This window comes from Rhinopithecus bieti, unplaced genomic scaffold (genome assembly GCF_001698545.2).
Source record: "Rhinopithecus bieti isolate Rb0 unplaced genomic scaffold, ASM169854v2 scaffold_10685, whole genome shotgun sequence".
Lineage (NCBI taxonomy): Eukaryota > Metazoa > Chordata > Mammalia > Primates > Cercopithecidae > Rhinopithecus > Rhinopithecus bieti.
In genome coordinates, this window is record NW_016806950.1 from 904,043 (window position 1) to 923,858 (window position 19,816).

The window sequence follows — 19,816 nt, forward strand, 5'->3', positions numbered from 1 at the left end:
CTTGAATGCCTAGGCTTAAGCAATCCTCCAGCCTTGGCCGCCTCCCTAAGTGCTGAGATTACAAACATGAGCCATCATGCCTGGCCTAAAAAAGTTATTTTCATGGTGGCTCATGCCTGTAATCTCAAACTGTATGTATGTGTGTGTGTCTGTGTTTCTATTTAGAGCTGTAACTGAAGATCATGCCCTTAGAAATGACTGTGATCCAGGCTGGGTGCAGTGGCTCACGCCTGTAATCTCAGCACTTTGGGAGGCCGAGGCAGGTGGATCATGAGGCCAGGAGATCGAGACCATGCTGGCTAACACGGTGAAACCCCATCTCAACTAAAAATACAAAACATTAGCTGGGCATGGTGGCGGGTACCTGTAGTCCCAGCTACTCGGGAGGCTGAGGCAGGAGAATGGCGTGAACCCAGGAGGCAGAGCTTGCAGTGAGCCAAGATCACGCCACTGCACTCCAGCCTGGGCAACAGAGCAAGACTCTGTCTCAAAAAAAAAAAAAGAGGACTGAGTGATGGTAGGACCTTGGGTGAGGAGAGGGAGGATTAGAAGAAAACAATTCTGAAAGAAAGGAGGACAAGAGGGTCAGAGAGGAGAAGGACAGAAAAGTAAGTGTTGAAGAAAAGAAAGTGAAGAAGTCTTAGAATATTGCTAGCTGGCAGGAGAAGGCAGAGGGAGCTGGCCTCAGGGATCTTCCTAAACAGGTCCTCCACTTCCCTTTGGGTCTGGGTCTAGGCAGGGGCCTTGTCTGAATAGGCTTGAACATGAAAGTGAGCATTCCTGAGTTCTGGTTTCTCTCTCTGATGCTGGCCCCACAGGTTTGGCCCCTACTACACTGAGCCAGTCATTGCCGGATTGGACCCGAAGACCTTTAAACCCTTCATTTGCTCTCTAGACCTCATCGGCTGCCCCATGGTGACTGATGACTTTGTGGTCAGTGGCACCTGCGCCGAACAAATGTACGGAATGTGTGAGTCCCTCTGGGAGCCCAACATGGTATGTTGGTGGCATGGAGTGGGACTGGGTTCTGAGGTACCCACCCTTGGTCATTAGGAAAAAAATGTGTTTATGTGGCAGGTAATGGGGAAAATGGTGCAGGTGGGAGAGAAAGCCGCAGCTGCTGCTCCTTGGAAGGGTATCCAGAACTTCCATCTGCCAGGGTTGGCTGGCTCCAAAGGAGAGCATCTTCTGTTGGGAGACCACAGTTAGATATTTGCCACAGCAGTAAGAATTCCTTACATTGGGTTTACAGGGTTCTCACATCCATTCGTTGAGCAAACATTTAACTCAGTGTAGGGTTAGAGGCGGCTCAAGAGAATGGGCTTTGGAACCAGGCTGTCTGGGTTTGAAACTTGGATCCACCCACCACCTTAGTTATTGTTCTTGGAGAAGCCAGTTTACCTCTCTGCCTCCACTACCTTGACTGTAAAATGGGGATAAGAGAGTCTACCTTAGAAGTGGTGCTGAGGAGGCCAGGGGCAGTGGCTCACACCTGTAAGCGCAGCATTTTGGGAGGCTGAGGCAAGCAGATCACCTGAGGTCGGGAGTTCAAGACCAGCCTGACCAACATGGAGAAACTCTGTCTCTACTAAAAAAAAAGATGTCAAATTAGCCGGGCATGGTGGTGCATGCCTGTAATCCCAGCTACTCAGGAGGCTGAGGAGAATCGCTTGAGCCTGGGAGGCAGAGGTTACAGTGAGCCAAGATCGTGCCATTGCACTGCATCCTGGGCAACAAGAGCTAAACTCCATCGCAAAAAAAAAACAAAAACAAAAACCCACAGTGGCGCTAAGGAAAACAAATGAGTATATATGCTGCCAAAGCGAGCAAAAAAACAAATGAGAAGAGACTAGATGGTGCTCGACGGTGAGGGTCGGCTGTCATTATTGAGTGTCAGTTCTCCTGGGCATTGGGGAAAGCAGGTACAGTCTGCTTTCAAGGGCCCACTGCAGCCCAGTGAAGCAAGACACACCCAAATACCGTTAAACTGCAGTTTGTTGGGAAGAGGAGGAAAGAAAAGAGTCTGGTAGCAGAAGGAACAGCCTGTGCAAAGGTACAGGAAGGGCCAGGTATGCTCAGTGACTGGAGAGAGCTGAACCTGGCTGGAGTGTGGGTTAAACATGGTGGGAAACGATGCTGGAGACTGAGATGAGACCTCAAAGGGCCTTGAATGCCATGCCAAGGAGTTTGAACTCTGTCCTCTGCCATAAGGAACCTAGGGAATCAGGTGCCTTTAGGTGGACGTGACAGGCTGTTATCGCCTGCAGGAGACACTGAGGCCCTGAGCAAAGACAGTGGCAGTGGGGAGGCAGGAAGGCAGCTGTCAAGGGGACTTAGTCACTTAAAACAGAAGCGAAGGAGGGAGAGACAGAGGATGGCTGGATTCTCCAGCTAGGCTAGCCAAGACAGAATGTAGAAGGAACAGGTTTGGGGAAAGTGGGTTTGTGGTTGGAGATAGGTTGGGTTCTGAGGTACCTGTTAAGATATCCAGGATCAGAGCCCATCAGACAGCTGCTAAAGCACATGGGAGCCAAATAGGGATTCTTCTCCCTATTTTACAGAGAAGAAACTGAGGCTCAGTGAAGGGACCAATGTCACACTGCTGATTAGTAAAAGAAATTCAGGGCTTGACATCTCTTTCACTTCCCTTTACATAATTCTGCTTCCTTCCAAGGAAGGAGCTGAGGGGGCTTCCCACATCCTGGGAATCACCCCTTACTTCAGGCATGTCTTGAGGCCAGAGCTGGGAACCTTGAGCCTAGAAAAAAGAGAGTTAAGGGACCAAACCAAATCAGAGCCAGAGGCTGTGGTCTGAAGGGGTCCCACTCTGTTGGCAGGATCCGGAACACCTGTTTGAAACCATCTCCCAAGCCATGCTGAATGCTGTGGACCGGGATGCAGTGTCAGGCATGGGAGTTATTGTCCACATCATGTGAGTATGGGCTGCAGAAGTCTAGACACTCTGCATACACCCCATTTTCCCAACCCCCTGGTCAGGTATGAGGTAAGAAAGGTGCTTTTGGCTGTCCTGGGTGAGCAAAAGTCCATGCCTACCTATGGCTGGTAGCTGGCAGCCTACCCAGCTTCCTCTGGCCTCTGTCAGCTGAGGTTCTGTGACCCGTGCTCACAAGAGACATTTCTTCCTTAACAATGTCCCCAAAGTCTCAGGGATCTGTGTTGGGGTGAGCCACAGCAAAGCTACTACAAATGGATTGAAATTTTAGGTGGCTTGTATCCTCTCTCCAGCCCAGATCTATATGATGTTCTGAGCTCTAGGGACCAATTTCCAAGCCCCAGCCAGCTCCCTAAGTGCCATCCCCCTTGTCCTCTTGTTTGGAGACATCACCGGGAACCTGATTGGATAGAATAGAAGGTGTCCTTCCAACCACTTTCCTACATTGCAGGATAAGCATTAGGACCCTTTCGGGGGATAGCCTGCGTAATTACCATGAAACAGTATTTGGCCGGGCACGGTGGCTCATGCCTGTAATCCCAGCACTTTGGGAGGCTGAGGCAGGCGGATCACAAGGTCAGGAGTTCGAGACAAGCCTGGCCAACATGGTCTCTACTAAAATACAAAAATTAGCTGGGCGTGATGTGTGCGCCTGTAATCCTAGCTATGCAGGAGGCTAAGGCAGAATTGCTTGAACCTGGGAGGCAGAGGTTGCAGTGAGCCAAGATAGCGCCATTGCACTCCAGCAACAGAGTGAGACTCTGTCTCAAAAAAAAAACAAAAAACAGAATTTACCACCGAAGGTTTTTTTATGTTCTTTGGGGTGAAACCATACCTTCTCCTTCCTAAGTGGCTTATTCTCTAGGCTTGGAGGAGCTCCTTCCCTTCTTTTTTTTTTTGAGATGAGTCTCGCTCTGTCGCCCAGGCTGGAGTGCACTGGTGCTGTCTTGGCTCACTGCAACCTCCACCTCCTGGGTTCAAGCGATTCTCCTGCCTCAGCTTCCTGAGTAGCTGGGATTACAGGCACATGCCACCACGCCTAGCTACTTTCTGTATTTTTAGTAGAGATGGGGTTTCACCATGTTGGTCAGGCTGGTATTGAACTCCTGACCTCATGATCCACCCACCTCGGCCTCCCAAAGTGCTAGGATTACAGGTATGAGCCACCGCATCCAGCCAAGCTCCTTCCCTTCTTTGGAGAGCTGTGAAGTCGCCCTTTCCCAGAATCATTTTCTGGGAAAGCCTCCCCGAGGTGGTTCCACCTGTGTAAAGTCTGCCCAGGTCTCTGTTCCTGTCCCTCCTTCCTCACCACAGGCAGAGATGAGCCAGCAGGAAAGAACTAGAGCAGGATAGTTACACCTAGAGGCAGCGGGCAGCCATTTGTTCTGCTCCCTTACCCCAGGGCTTGAGGGCTCGGTGCTGAGGGCCGGGAGAGCTAGTCACAGTCACGGTCCAGATGGGTAGAGATGTTTTCTTGTGATTTTCTTCCTCTGCAGCGAGAAGGACAAAATCACCACCAGGACACTGAAGGCCCGAATGGACTAACCCTGTTCCCAGAGCCCACTTTTTTTTTTTTTGAAATAAAATAGCCTGTCTTTGACTCCTGCTTCTTTGTCTTTGATGCCTTTCTGCAGATCTCTGCCCCAGCTGGGCAGCTACAACCAGCCACTTGGTGTGTGTAGCCTGGCCCTCGGCTTGCTTTCTGGCTCACGCTCTACTCCACGGGTGCGTGCCAGTGGGGACAATCCACATGTCACTTGCTGCATGCTCCCTGTGTGCTAGGCCCCACACAAGTGCTTTACATGGTCTAGAATTTATTCATCATAATGACTCAAGGTAGTTGAGATTATCCTTGTTTGGAGAAGAAGGACAGTTAAATAACTTACCCAAGTCTACTTTAATACGTGGTAAAGCAAGGACATAAACTGATGTCCTTGACATGACTCCAGAGCTTAGAATCCTTTTCAAACTCTATGAGAAAACCCTTACATCTTTTATTGCTTCAGGTAGATATTTGGCCAAGTACCCATAAGTAGTCTAGTGTTTCTTAACCTGGCCAGCACATTAGTCACCTGTGGAACTCCTAAAACACATACCTTGATCCCACCCCTTGAGATTCTGATTTAATTGGCCTTTTAGGGGCCAGGGCACCTGTCTATTCCAAAATTCCCCCAAGTGATTCCAGCTTGCAACCTGTATTACATAGATGGCCTAACGTTTGCATAACAGAGTGGTTCCCAAACGTTAATCACCTGGAGGGCTCGTTAAAAGTTTGATTCAGGAGATCTGGATTGGAACCTAAGAATTTGCATTTCTGACTCCCAGGTGCTAATGACACTGCTGGTCCAAGACCGCACTTTGAGAACCACTATGTTTTAAGTTAAGTGCTCAGATGGAGTAGATGATGTGCACAGAGGTGACATGTTCAATTATGTCAGGTGAGTGGCTCCTAGCCAGAGTTCGCTCTACACAGCTGGAGAAGGGGGTGGTCTGTGTGTTCTTCCATGTGCATGGTGGTAACAGCTAACAGGCAGACTGGCCCTGGTGCTGTGGTGTTTTGTTTTTTCCTTACGAGTCTCATTATTCCCCGGGTTGGAGTGCTGTGTGCGATCATGGCTCACTGCAGCCTCAACCTCCCAAGCTCAAGTCATCGTCCCACCTCAGCCTCCGGAGTAGCTGGGACTATAGACATGTGCCATCATATCCGGCTAATTCTTGTTTTGTAGAGACGGGATCTCACTATGTTACCAGACTGGTCCTGAACTCCTGGACTCAAGCGATCCTCCTGCCTTGGCCTCCCCAAGTACTGGGTATGAGCCCCCATACCCAGGCAGTAGTGCTGTGCTTTTAACCACTGCTTATTAATTGCATCTGAAAGCGGGATGTCATTGACCATATATTCTTTCTCCAAACTCAAGCCATACATTGATTTAGCCGAAGCTGCCTCTAAAGCTAGGACCAAAACTTTTTAATTCTGCAAAGAAAAAAAAAAGGTTCATTTCCCAAGGACTCACACATAACAGATGTACACAAAGCTTTTTGAGTTTTATTTTTTTCCTCAGGTTGGAGATTCATTGTAACATGCATGCATTTTCAAACAGTAACAGGGTCTCGAACTGTTTAAAGCAGACGTTAGACAAGCACGGGGGATTGAAAATTCCTATTTAAAAACTGGAAACTGCAATGGGATATGGAGAAGTCACACACTTGGTGGGGTGGTGGGTTATCCTGTTTCCCCAAAAGGTAGGTATGAACTTCATTCACATTTTTTAATTTCAATGATCTGACCTGATGCTGGGGTGTGCTGAGCAGAACTGCCCCCTCCCCCAAGGGTGTTGGCTCCCACCGCCTCACAAAGTGGCTCTGAGCAAGGGCAAGAGGCTCCTGTGGAAACTTCTGCCCTGGGATACTGGCACAAGCTACTGAAGGACAGCTGAGTCTCCTCTTCCCTGTGGGGCACTCTTCATAAGCGGCACATTCTAGAGGAGGGAGGGGCCGCGTCACTGCCCCTGCAGATGGCTGGTAGATTGGGGAACAGTTGTCTGAATGGGTTTTCCCTTTCAGGACCCCCTGCCCGCATGACTGCCAGAAAGAGATGAGGCTCCTAGACTTGGTGGGGGGGCCACAGGTTTAAGGCCAGAGCTCTGAGGGTTGTTTAAACACACTGTCCCTTCTGGCCCCCAACACCTGAGTAACTCACATGCTGGGGTGCTGCCGTTTTCTCTCCCACCCTGAATTGGTAAAAAGACAACTGGGGGGTAGGACTGGCTACTGATAAAAGTCCTGGGTCTTTGATCCACCTCCCCAAGGCATGCCCTGGCAGACCATGAAGATAGGAAAGGCAAGGCAGGAGTCTAGCCTCACCCTGAGTGCTACCAGCAGGCCCACTGGAGGCCAAAAGTACAGGCAAGAGAAAGAGTGAAGTAGGGAGAGGGGACGAAGAGCTGCCTGTGGTGGGAACTTAAGAGACTGCCACTGAGAACAGCCACAGGGGCCACTCGTGGCACCTGCCACAGACCAGCAACCCCTGAGCTAGAGAAACAAGGAGAGGTGGAGCACTGCTTCAGTCTGTGCCCCTCAACTGTGGCTTCCTGGCAAGCCCTGTGACCCCAAGCCACAGGGCATAGGAAAGGAGTCTGTGCTGGGGGACACAAATACCCAGTGGTTAATTAACAGGAACCAGGGCCAGGGACCCTCATCTAGAGGTCAGTGGAGTTTCCAGGGCACTCGTCACTGTGGCTGGGAGACTACAGTGTCTCGGCTGTGGACTTGTGGAAGAGGGAGAAGGATGGGAGAAGGGGTGACTGGATGCCAGCCAGGAATCCTGGCCTTAGCCCTATCCTGGCCTCGCCCAATCAGCCATGTCCTTATTCTTACACCTTTCTTCTTGGGAGACCCGACATTATTCGGAGATGCCATGAGACTGTTGAGCTTTTCTTCATGGCCCCAGGGAGTGAGGCTGAGGGTAATCACTTGCCCTCTGATGCCTTCGGCTGCCCAGTAAAAGAATGGCAGGACCCAAGGAGGAAAGAGTGGGGGCAGACGGTGCTTGGGGAATCAGTCCTCTTTCTCTACATTCAAACTGCAGATCGAATAGAGTATCATGATGAAAAGAAGAGAAAGGAAACTTGTATAAAGCAAGATAAATAGCTTTTAAACATTAGAATGCCAAACATTAGGGGCCAAACTCAAGGTTTTGAAGATAGCACAGCGAATGACCTTTAAAAAAAAACAACTGAAAATCCACCAAACCACAGCTCAAAATGTTGCGACCCAGTCAACAATACTGTCAGAAAAACAAAAAGCATTTGAAACAGAATGCTACCTCTCAAACTGTAAACAATATACAACACACACACACACACACACACACACACACACACACACAATGTTAAACAAGTTAGATACCTGGTAGTCGTCTTTAACTGCTAAGAATGTGTTACACTTTCCAAACACATTATGGCAACATGATCAGCAGACCAAACGCAGAGAAGCCAGTGGGAGCCCAAGGCCATGGAGGCTGCTGGAAGACAGCTTTCTCAGCTTCAGAGATGCTGGGCCTGACGAGGAGCAGATCCAAACTTGCATTCTTCATTATGACATGGGGAAATCAAGCCCAAACATTATTCCTATATAATCCTTTCCTAAGTCAAATTTGTTTTCTCCATGAGCCAGTTGGTTTCAAGTTCCCTGTCATGTAGCGGTCTTGCGGCAGTTGTTCAGACCTACCTATGGCCCCTTCCTGGGGCCAGGGCAGTGGTTTGACCCCCATCTGCCTCTTCCAGAATGGTTTCCCATCCAAGCCAGCAGCCCCACTGAAGTCCAAGAATGCCGTCTCCATTCTTTCCTGACCTGTATGCTGAGTCAGGCACAGAGACAGTGCTCGTTCCGCTTTGGAAGCTGAGCTTGGCCAGGTTTGGAAGGAGTCACAGGAAACCAATTTATTCATTCAAAATGGTTTCACAAGCGATCTTCACATCTTTGGGGTTATCTACAAGTTTGACCATATCTCATCCCAAATTCCCAGTTCCTGGTTGAGGAGGTGAGAAGATGCAGGAATGTACCTCCCCCAATGCAGAGTAACAGGGCTGTTTCTCTCCTGGCCAGAGCAGTCTGTGGCTCAGTTCCGAGGGCGTGGGTGGCAGGCTCCGAATGCAGGTGGAACACCTGCAAGAAGCCACTCCTTCCAAAAAAGCCTGTGGGCCACAGATCTGCTAAAAGTCTAGAGCGGGGCAACAAGAAAAAACAGCCCCAAGGCGGGGCCAGGTCAAAACTCACATCGAGCTTCCAAACTGGATTTCCTGGATCGCATCCTCATGTAACTAGGAAGCCACCTCACGTTTGGACGCCACACTCTAAGATGTGGGCACCTTGCTGGCTGTAACTCTCCAGGCAAAGGGAGCCAGATCTCCTACAAGGTCATCCCGGGGCTTAAGGAGGTGTTTCTGCAAAAGAGCACTCCAGGTGCTTGGAGATTCGCCCAGAGCTAAGAGCTCGGCTAGAAGTGAGAGTGCCTGGGAGGAGGTCAGAAGGAAGGAAATAGATCGAGGGCACAGGACCTCATTTGATACATCAGTTTCCGAGGTTTTTCCAAAGGGAAATAACCATTTAAATATGAGGGTCCTGATAAATCCAAAGGTACTCTAGTTCCTCTTGACCTAGTGGGAGGCAGGCTTTAGAGAGGACTTCTGAACTCCAGGGGCTAAGAGAGCCTGGGGCTTGGGTGATCATCACAGGGTTCTCTGAGAACCAGGTGTCCGAGAGCCCAGCCGCTTTCCTGCCCCTCACCATCCCATGAGGATGAACTCATTCCCCTCTGAGATCTCTGATTCTGATCCGAAATGTCTGGTGCTGACCTGGTATGTTCCGGACAGGATGGAGGAATAATGCAACATTTCACTTGAATCCAAGGGAAAGGTGGAGGAAGTTGTGCACAATATTCCATAAAATTACAAAGTTAATCCAGACAAGAGCAAATGCAGCAGGGCGAGGCATCTGACCTCTCCAACCTGGCATCAGAGCACTTGGCTCTGAAAGGACCCTTGTGCTGGGTCTACTGGGTGTCTCTTTAATTGAAGGGAACTGAGAGCTCGGCAAGGATGGGGAGGGTGGGTAGGGTGATGAAATATGTGATTATAAATAGCAAACCTGGAGCAATGAAATTTCAGAAACAAAACCCAAATAAACTCACAAAGTCATCTCTAGCCCCAAGGTATCTTAAAAGGTTATAAGGTAACAAAAAGGGAACCCCTTTTTAACCTGGGTGTCAAATGGGGGGAAAAATCAAGGGTAAGTAGAAGGTGGGGTTATATCCTGTGAGCAGGTGCACACACAGCACATTCCCCTCCTCTTCAGCTAAAGTCTCTCTCGGTGTCACGGGCTGCTGTCTCATTGCTAAAGCCCTCCCAAACCCGACTCTGCTCCCACCCTCCCATGTAGCCCAAATACACCCTTCTCCCTAACTCCCGATCCCCGACCGCATATCCAGCTCTCTGGCTCTGGCTGAAAGTAGAAGATAACTACGTCAGGATGTTGGACATAAACTCGTTGAAGCGTTTGGAGTACTGCTCAGGATTCACAGTCGAGATCTCAGCCCCTGCCTGTAATACACAAGAGGTTGATTCAGGTTGAGTTCCTGTGCCCCAATCAGGAGGCTGCACCTGGGAGGAGCCAGGGTATTCAGAGGCCACTTAGTATCAGAGTTGAATACCACCCCCCGGCCCCACCAAGACTGAGCAGACTACCTCAGGAAGTGGCTCATAAGTCCTGAACTGTCTTGGCCCCACTCCTGTGATTTATAACCCCAGGCCTGTACCGAAGTAGAAGAAAGGCAGTGGGGAGGTGGCAGAGAGGCTCTGGATCTCTGTGGGGGTCACTACATGGAGAACAGGGCTTCAGGCCCACGGGGAAACAGGCCTATGGGGAGCAGTATGGTCATGGAAACAAAGCTATTACTGGCCCTTCAACAAGATGCACAATAGGCCCAGCAGGCCCTGAGGAAAAACGCTGGCGGGCTTGGCCCCAAGGGCTAGAGAACTGGGGAATAAACAAATTGGGCCCAGCCTGGCAGGGAGTGGGTAGGTGAAGACAGGGAATATGGCAAGGCAGGCAGGCTGCTCTTCCAGTCCGCTCTCCTGGGAGGAAGGGGACAGGAGTGTGTTCCTTGGAGCAAGAGGCCTGAGACTGCCCTCACTGGGGTCTGAAGGTGAGCATAGACGGACCGACTCAGCTGGGCCCTGGATGAAGATGGAGAGGACTCACCCCGTGTTTCACCGTTTTGGCAGCATGTGCAGCTTTCTTCTTCGTGTCGTATGGCGTGAGGATATCAATGATGGCCATGAAATACACCTCCTTCTTGGGGGAACCTGGAGGGACATGGAGAGCAGGGAAGCAGGAAGAGCGGGCAGGAGAAGGGCAGAAAGCAGCTGGGCACTGCTACAACCCCCAGACACAAGGCTTATCATGTTGGGGCTGAGAAAAGGACCAGTGGAGTCCTTTCCAGCTTTCATAGCTCTTATCTTATTGGATCTTCACAGTCACTCTGAGGGGCTGACAGGACAGTGTCAATCAAGTTTGGTTCATCCCATGAACCAGAGCAGAACCATTCCTCAGTCAGCCAGGACAAGCAGGGAAGCATAGGAAAGCCTGGCAGAGAAGGAGCCCCAGGGCCCCAGGTTGAGGTGGCGACCCTGGAGGGGAGTCTGGAGGCAGAAAGAGGTCAAAGGCAGCAATGAATGAGGTGGAGGCCCAGATGCCCCCTAGAAGGATCTAAACAATGAGCTGAGGGGTTAGGATGAGGGCAGGGCTGTGCAGGGCAGGCACAGGTTCTGACTTACTTTCATGGCTTTTCATGGCATAGACATCAACAGAAGGGTCGAATTCCCCAGGACCAAAGAACCGAGGAAAGCTGAGGAGGTTGCCAGGGCTGTCGGGAGGTGTGCCATAGGAGCAGAGTAGGTTGCCGCCCACCCCATCATTCTCACACTCCTCATCCTCTGCCCGCTCCTCCACCTCCATCTCTTCCTGCTCTGCCCGGTCCACGTCATGGATGCCCACCAGCAGGCTGTAGTCCATGATCTTCAGCTGTGCCAAGAACTAGGAAGGCCAAGGACGGAAAGATGGAAGGAAGAAGAGGTTACACAGGACATCCCAGTGACATCCAGAAAGGGGGAAAAGGCATTCAACTCAATTCTACAGAGTTTTGAAATTCAACAGAGAGTAAGGCATCAGAGCACCTGCCCTCAGCGAGCTCTCTAAGTCTAGTGGGGAAGATAGTCATTCAGCAGGGGAAAGGCAGGAGGTTGAGGCTGCAGTGAGTTGCGATCACACCACTGCACTTTAGCTGGGTAACAGAGCGAGACTGTCTTAAAAAAAAAAAATCAAGGAGTTGTGGGAGTTTACAGGAGGGGTGAGCAAGACCCTCCCTGAAGAAAGGAGTTGAGGCCAAGGCTGAAGGATGAAGAGGAGTCAGTGAGGCAAGTGCTGCAGGTTAAAGACAGAATGAGCGCTGCAGGAAGAGGGAACAGCCCATGACGGTTTGGGACCAAGAGAGGCCATGGTGGCTGGGCACGGTGGCTCATGCCTGCAATCCCAGCACTTTGGGAGGCCAATTAGGGAGAATCACTTGAGGCCAGGAGTTTGAGACCAGCCTCAGCAATGTGGTGAGATCCCATCTCTACAAAAAACTTTTAAAATTAGCTGGGTGTGGCTGGGTGTGGTGGCTCATGCCTGTAATCCCAGCACTTTGGGAGGCCGAGACGGGTGGATCACGAGGTCAGGAGATCGAACACCCTGGCTAATACAGTGAAACCCTGTCTCTACTAAAAATACAAAAAATTAGCTGGGCATGGTGGCAGGTGCCTGTAGTCCCAGCTACTCGGGAGGCTGAGGCAGGAGAATGGTGTGAACCTGGCAAGTGGAGCTTGCTGTGAGCCAAGATCACGTCACTGCACCCCAGCCTGGGGGCCACAGTGATACTCCGTCTCAAATAAAACAAAAAACAAAAAAAATTAGCTTGGCGTGGCAGTGCACACCTGTGGTCCTACTTATTTGGGAGGCTGAAGTGGGATCGCTTGAGTCCAGATATTTGAGGCTGCAGTAAGCTATGACGGTGCTACTGCACTCAAACCTGGGGAACAGAGTGAGACCCTGTCTCTTGTTAAAAAAAAAAAAAGAGGCCATGGCCAAGTTTGAGGAAAGAAATAATGAAATGATATACTATGGAAGAGGCTGGAGAGATGGATGCAACACAGCAATATATTTCTGATCACAAATTTCAACCCATTACGACTCCTAAACCCAATGTAGTGGGCTGGAACTAGGATTTCTTTAAATTAAATACAGTAGTCCACCCTTATCCACAATGGCTTCAGTTACCTGTGGTCAACCACAGTCCAAAAATATTAAATGGAAAATTCCAGCAATAATTCGTAAGTTTTTTTTTTTTTTTTGAGACGGAGTCTCGCTCTGTCGCCCAGGCTGGAGTGCAGTGGCCGGATCTCGGCTCACTGCAAGCTCTGCCTCCCGGGTTTACGCCATTCTCCTGCCTCAGCCTCCCGAATAGCTGGGACTACAGGCGCCCGCCACCTCGCCCGGCTAGTTTTCGTATTTTTTAGTAGAGACGGGGTTTCACCGTGTTAGCCAGCATGGTCTCGATCTCCTGACCTCGTGATCCGCCCATCTCGGCCTCCCAAAGTGCTGGGATTACAGGCTTGAGCCACCGCGCCTGGCCAATAATTCATAAGTTTTTAAATAGTGCACCATTCTGAGTAGTGTGATAAAATCTAGCTATGTTCTGTTCAGTGCTGACCAGGATGCAGATTATCCCTTTGTCCAGTGTATCCACACTGTACACACTAATGTCCCATTAGTCTTTCAGTAGCTGTCAGTAGCTATCTTGGTTATCAGTTCACTATAGTTGTATCACAGTGCTTGTATTCAAGTAACCCATATTTGACTTCATTATGACCCCAAAGAGCAAGAGTAGTGATGTTGGCAATTCAGATATGCCAAAGAGAAGCCATAAAGTGCCTTCTTTTTTTGAGAAAAAGTCTTGCTCTGTCACCCAGGCTAGAGTACACTGGTGCAATCTCGGCTCATTGCAACCTCGACCTCCCAAGTTCAAGTGATTTTCCTGCCTCAGCTTCCTGAGTAGCTGGGACTACAGGCGTGCATCACCACCACACTCGGCTAATTTTTGTATTTTTAGTAGCGACACAGTTTCATCACGTTGGCCAGGCTGGTCTCAAGCTCCTGACCTCAAGTGATCCACCTGCCTCAGCCTCCCAAAGTGCTAGGATTACAGGTGTGAGCCACTGCACCTGGCCAGCTTTAAGTGAAAAGGTGAAAGCTCTTGACTTAAAAAGAAAATAAATTACATGCTGAGGTTGCTAAGATCTCCTGTAAGAACAAATCTTCTATCCGTGAAATTGTGAAAAAGGAAAAAAATTCATGCACCGTATATATAGGGCTCAGTACTATCTGTGGCTTCAGGCGTCCACTGGGGATCTTGGAACATGTCCCCTGCTGATAAAGGGGGACTACAGTATAATAAAACAGAATAAAAATATCAGAATACAAGATAGAAAATAAAGGTAGACAGTGTTTTAGTTGTATGTATCCATTGGGTTGCAAGGTAAAATATACTTCTAACTGGCCTCAGAGACAAAGTCTGAAAAAACAATGTCATTGACTTCTTTATTAGCCCAGGTGAAAATAGAAAAAAAAAGGAAGAGGGAACACAAAACCACACAAGAATGGCAGCCAGAACCAACCAATATTCTCAACCCATTCCCCAAAGGTCGAAAGAGGCTGTGTGGTGCAGGAGAAAGTTCTGGGGCCCTCCCCCTAGCATCATGTGACTCCCCTTGCCAAGCCTCAGTTTTCTCATCTGTTTAATGGGTGCTGTGAGTAGGGTGGTGGTTCAAGTCTTTTATCTAGGATTTCCAGACAAAGTGTGGAATGATACAGGATGGAAACGGCCAGCTGGCATTCCAGTTTAGCTAATAAAGAGGCAGGAGTGCAGCCACCATCACACAGTGGTCACTAGGAGACTGCCAGACTGACCAGTGTTAGGCCCTAACAGAGAACTAGGAGGAGAATCACCATGGAAGCAGAGTGGCTCTATGCACAGGCCCAGAACACAACTTAAAGCACAAGGAGCCCTAAAGATAGGAGCCCAGCAGGATCTCCTTGGAAGAGGAAGGGCGGGAGGGACACCACTCTGAACACTTCTAGACAAAGCCTTCTTAAGGCCCAGGGAGAAGGGGCCAGGGTCCCAAGAAAAAGAGGGTCCATGCACCATGCCCTCCACCCACCTGAGAACATTTATAAAGCAATATGCATTGAAAATAAATGCACTGAGTAAACTGCATTAAATTCTTCTTAGAACGACAGTAGGGGGAGGTAGAAAAGGGAGAAGGAGAAAGACTCAGGACAAATAATGTCAGATGATGAAAGATAGAATAAAGAAAGAACATAGTTAGGGGTGACTAAGGAAATGCTTCCTAGCAATACGAGGTTTATGACACCCATGTTCACAGTAGCATTATTCCCAACAGCTACAAGGTGGAAGCAACCTAAGCGTGACGGCTAATTGTATATGCCAGCTGGACCGGGCCTGAGTGCCCAGACACTTGGTCAAGCATTATTCTGAGTGCATCTGTGAGGGTTTCTGGGTGAAATGAGCATAGAACTGGTGGACTGAGTAAAGCAGATGGCCCTCCCCAGTTTGGAGGGGCATCATCCAATCAGCAGAAGGCTTGAAGAAAAAGGGTGACCCTCCTGTGAGGAAGAGGGAACCTCTTCTGCCTGGCAGCTTGATGGCCTGTAGAGTAAAACCACACCACCAGCTCTCCTGGGCCTCCGGCTTGCTGACTGCAGATCTCGTTGGTCTCCATAATCCCATGAACCAATTCCTTAAAATAAATCTCTTGGGGCCAGGCATGGTGGCTCACGCCTGTAATCCCAGCACTTTGGGAGGCCAAGGAGGGCAGATCACGAGGTCAGGAGATCAAGATCATCCTGGTTAACACGGTGAAACCCGGTTTCTACTAAAAATACAAAAAAAACTAGCCGTGCGTGGTGGTGGGCACCTGTAGTCCCAGCTACTCAGGAGGCTGAGGTGGGAGAATGGCGTGAAGCTTGCAGTGAGGTGGAGCTTGCAGTGAGCCAAGATCGTGCCACTGCACTCCAGTCTGGGCAACACAGCAAGACTCTGTCTCAAAGATAAATAAATAAATAAAATAAAAAATAAATCTCTTGGTATAAAGAGATTTACAAAACATTCTATAGGTTTTGTTTCTCTGGAGAACCCCAACTGATATAACAAGGGTCCATTAACTGATGAATAAACAAAATGTAATACATTCAAACAATGGAATATTAATCAGGGGTGTGTGTGTGTGTGTGTGTGTGTGTGTGTGTGTGTTTTGAGATGAGGTCTCATTCTGTCACCCAGGCTGGAGTGCAGTGGTGCACACCTTGGCTCACTGCAAGCCCCATCTCCTGGGTTCATGCCATTCTCCTGCCTCAGCCTCCAGAGTAGCTGGGACCACAGGTGCCCACCACCACGCCTGGCTAATTTTCTTTTTGTATTTTTAGTAGATACAGGGTTTCACCGTGTTAGCCAGGATGGTCTCAATCTCCTGACCTCGTGATCCGCCCGCCTTGGCCTCCCAAAGTGCTGGGATTACAGGCGTGAGCCACCGCGCCTGGCCTGTTTGCTTCCTCTTATGTGAAATTCTTAGAGTAGTCAACTTCACAGGGGCAGAAAATAGAATACTGATTGCCAGGGGTTAGGGAGGGGGAATTGGGAATTAGTGTTCAATGGGTATAGCGTTTCAGCTGGGGAATATAAAAGTTCAGAGATGAATGGTAGTGCTGGTTGCATAACCATGTGAATGTACTTCATGCCACTCATACTTCATGCCACTCATACTTCAAAATGGCTAACACGCACCTATAGTCCCAGCTACTTGGGAGGCTGAGGCAGGAAAATCACTTGAACCCAGGAGGTGGAGGTTGCAGTGAGCCGAGATCATGCCACTTCACTCCAGCATGGGGACAGAGTGAAAATCTCCTCCCCCACCAAAAAAAATACACCCATTAATATATGTATTTTACCACAATAAAAAAAAAAACAAAAAACTTTTTTTTCCCAAGTTTGTTTGTAGGGTTTGGTTTTAACGAGCAGCCTCTCAATTTATCAAAAGAGAAGACACTGAGTAATCAAGTGGTCCAGGTAACATTCTCCCTATTGAGCACCTGTCCTCCCCGGACTACAAACAGAAGTTTGCTGGATAAGTGGAGAATCAGAGCTAGAGCCAGAGAAGAACCTGGTTGGTGGATTTTTGTTTTTTGAAACAGAGTCTTGCTCTGTCACCCAGGCTGGAGTGCAGTGGCACGATCATGGTTCATGCTGCCTTGATCTGCTAGGTTCCAGTGATCCTCCCACCTCATCCTTCCAAGGTGCTGGGATTACAAGCATGAGCAGCCATGCTTAGCCAACTTTTTTGGTTTTTGTTTTGAGACAATGTCTCACTCTGTTGCCCAGGCTGGAGTGTAGTGGTGAGACCACAGCTCACTGCAGCCTCATCTCCCGGGCTCAATCCTTTCACCTCAGCCTCCCAAGTAGCTGGGACTACAGGTGTGTGCCCCTGCCCCTGGCTAAATGTTTTAATTTTTTTTTTTTTTTGAGACGGAGTCTCGCTCTGTCGCCCAGGCTGGAGTGCAGTGGCCGGATCTCAGCTCACTGCAAGCTCCGCCTCCCAGGTTTACACCATTCTCCTTACTCAATCTCCTGAGTAACTGGGACTACAGGTGCCCACCACATTGCCCGGCTAGATTTTTTGTATTTGTTTAGTAGAGACGGGGTTTCACCGTGTTAGCCAGGATGGTCTCGATCTCCTGACCTCGTGATCCACCCGTCTCGGCCTCCCAAAGTGCTAGGATTACAGGCTTGAGCCACCGTGCCCCGCCAATGTTTTAATTTTTAGTAGAGATGAGGTCTTGCTATGTTGTCTAGGCTGGTACTGAATTGCTGAGCTAAAGTGATCCTCCCACCTCAGCCTCCCAAAATGTTGGGGTTACAGGATCTTAAGAGCTGGGTTCCTACAGCTCTGATGGCCAGATGCCCTCTCCATTGTAGGGACAACAGCAGAAGGGAGTTTGGAAACGGTGTTGGAATGAATTAGTGAAAAGGGAAAAGCATTCTAAACTAAATTACAAAGGTACTACTGGCGCCAACTATGCTCCATCAGGTGGAATGATCATTTGCACTTGCTTTAGGTGCCCATAAGTGCCCACACTGCTCAAATCACCACCCTTCCTTTTGTCTATACTCCTGGAAAGTAGTGAATTCCATTCTTCTTAAGGTTTAAGAGGCTCCTACCCTAGGTAAGAAGGAGCCCTGCAAGTGAAAATGAAGGTTAGTAAGTACCTCAACATCCCGCTTCAGTTTCTCCAGGAAGTTCTTTTTACTCTCCTCTCCCACGTGCAGCTTCTGCCCTTCATTGAGGAAGTCATTGTCTTTGAATGTTGGCAAGTCCTTGGCCTAGATGAGCAACAGCAGTTAGGCTGGGTAAGCCTGATTCATTCACCCCAGGGACACCCAACTGTTCTGCTGGGAGCAACTGTACAGAAAGCGGAAAGGTTTTCAGTGTACTGACACTCAACCTGTTAAATCAACAGTGCAGGAGCCTCCAGTCCCCAGCTTTGGGCAGGCAGGGAGGGCAAATACATGAAAGATGAGGAACGACTAAAGGATTCTTTCCTCTTGAGCATGGCATGGACCAGTTCAGGGCTCAGGCAGCCAGTAACTGACTCAGGCTAGACTATGAGATGGAAATGTCTGCCATCCCAGCAGGACTATGAAGAACCTAGTGAGGGCAGAGGTAAAAGACCACAGACCAAGGTTTAGGCCTAGCGTTAAGGACAGGCAGGTGATTCGTGACACAGGGCATTTCATGTTGACAGATGGTATGTCTGGGAGCTCGGCTAGGGGCTGGGGTGGGCGAGGGACAGGATGGCTGACAGGAGTTGTTTCTGACTCTGAGCAACCCTTCCATTCCTGCTCAGCACCAGCATACCTTCTCCTTGTCGCTCGCTTCTCTGGCAACCGTAGAACCCTGAAAGGAGAAGAGCCATCAGGGGAAGTCCAGCTGAGGCAAAGTCGACTGCATGAGCAAATATGGGAGAGCCAGCAGGTGAACTCAAATAGGCTGATTAGAGTCCTAGAGGGGCCAGGAGGCAGCACCTTGTTCATTTACTGTGTCAAGCCCACTTATAGAGCTCTACGTGCAATATACTTGTTATGTGCTCAGCAAACAGGACTGCACTGGAGAAGCTCAGTCCCTGCCTTTAAGCCACTTTCCTTCTAACAGGGGAGACATATTCAGCAGTGGTTCCACGGTCATTAGCTCATTCACTACCATGGTGCTCAGTGGTACAGGGAGGAGACAGTACACTCTGAAAGCACACACCACAGGGGCCTGGCCTGCGGAGGGACAGTGGCCAGGGCCTACCTACTTCCTGGAAATAGTATTTGGGCTGAGCTCAGAAGGGTAAGGAGGAAGCAATTAGGTTGGGGAAGGAGGAGGTGGACAGAGAGGAGACTATTCCAGACAGCAGGTGTGAAATCCTGGGAAGAGGAGCACAGGCACTGCAGGAACGCAGAGGAAACCAGCGCAGCTGCAGCACAGACGAAAGGGATGCCGGCATAAGTTAACAGAAGTCAGAAGCCAGGTTCAAGAACACGGAGCACCCTAGTTCACAGCCACAAGTGTGTCCTTCTCAGCATCTAGAGATGCACTTGTGCTGGCAGTCCATGGGGGCCTGATGGATGCTAAAGTGCGTGCGTCAGCACAGCCTCCCTCGCTGTGCACATTCCACAGACAGGAACATCAACTGCTGCATAAATATGGCACATTTAAGGCTTAAATAATCTCCTGTTACTGTCATCTGGACTTCAAACAGCCTTTGGTCCACAAGAATCAGGCATATCCACTCGAGTTCCCTGTCCATGCCAACACATAGGCTTCCAGCCTTCCCAATTACATGGAAGTTGGAGTAGTGGCCCCTCTGAAGCTCAGACAGCAGGGAGGCACAGCTCCAGCAAACACAGAGCCCTTTACCTTGAGGTCATACTTGCGATGTACAGTGAGCCGATGGCTGAACACGTTCCTGGTAACCACCATGTAGGTTTCCACACCATCCACGGTCAGGCGGTACATGCCCAGGAACTGTGGCAAAAGGGTGTTGCCATGACACTCCACTATGAACTAGAATAGAAAGGAAGAAGAGAGAAAAGACTAAGGAACAGGCAGTGCCAGGGATGGATAGGGCTCACCCCAGACTAAAATGCTC

General features: G+C 49.6%; 2 protein-coding genes across 2 annotated transcripts in view; one reads left to right on the top strand and one right to left on the bottom strand.

Moving 5' to 3' along the window:
- The window catches only part of PSMB3 (proteasome 20S subunit beta 3), an 11,856-nt gene extending 7,303 nt beyond the window's left edge, over positions 1-4,553 (top strand). Inside the window, exons 4-6 of the mRNA XM_017878999.1 lie at positions 819-996; positions 2,838-2,932; positions 4,450-4,553. Coding sequence (XP_017734488.1) covers positions 819-996; positions 2,838-2,932; positions 4,450-4,498 — 322 coding nt within the window. The 3' untranslated portion in view covers positions 4,499-4,553. The remainder of the gene's footprint in view (positions 1-818; positions 997-2,837; positions 2,933-4,449) is intronic.
- A 1,426-nt stretch (positions 4,554-5,979) lies between these two features.
- PIP4K2B (phosphatidylinositol-5-phosphate 4-kinase type 2 beta) overlaps positions 5,980-19,816 on the bottom strand; it is a 37,602-nt gene continuing 23,765 nt past the window's right edge. The window contains exons 5-10 of the mRNA XM_017879001.1: positions 19,585-19,731; positions 18,541-18,579; positions 17,892-18,005; positions 11,290-11,548; positions 10,715-10,818; positions 5,980-10,053 (exon numbers count right to left, since the gene is read on the bottom strand). Of these exons, the coding sequence (XP_017734490.1) occupies positions 9,973-10,053; positions 10,715-10,818; positions 11,290-11,548; positions 17,892-18,005; positions 18,541-18,579; positions 19,585-19,731 (744 nt within the window). The 3' untranslated portion in view covers positions 5,980-9,972. The remainder of the gene's footprint in view (positions 10,054-10,714; positions 10,819-11,289; positions 11,549-17,891; positions 18,006-18,540; positions 18,580-19,584; positions 19,732-19,816) is intronic.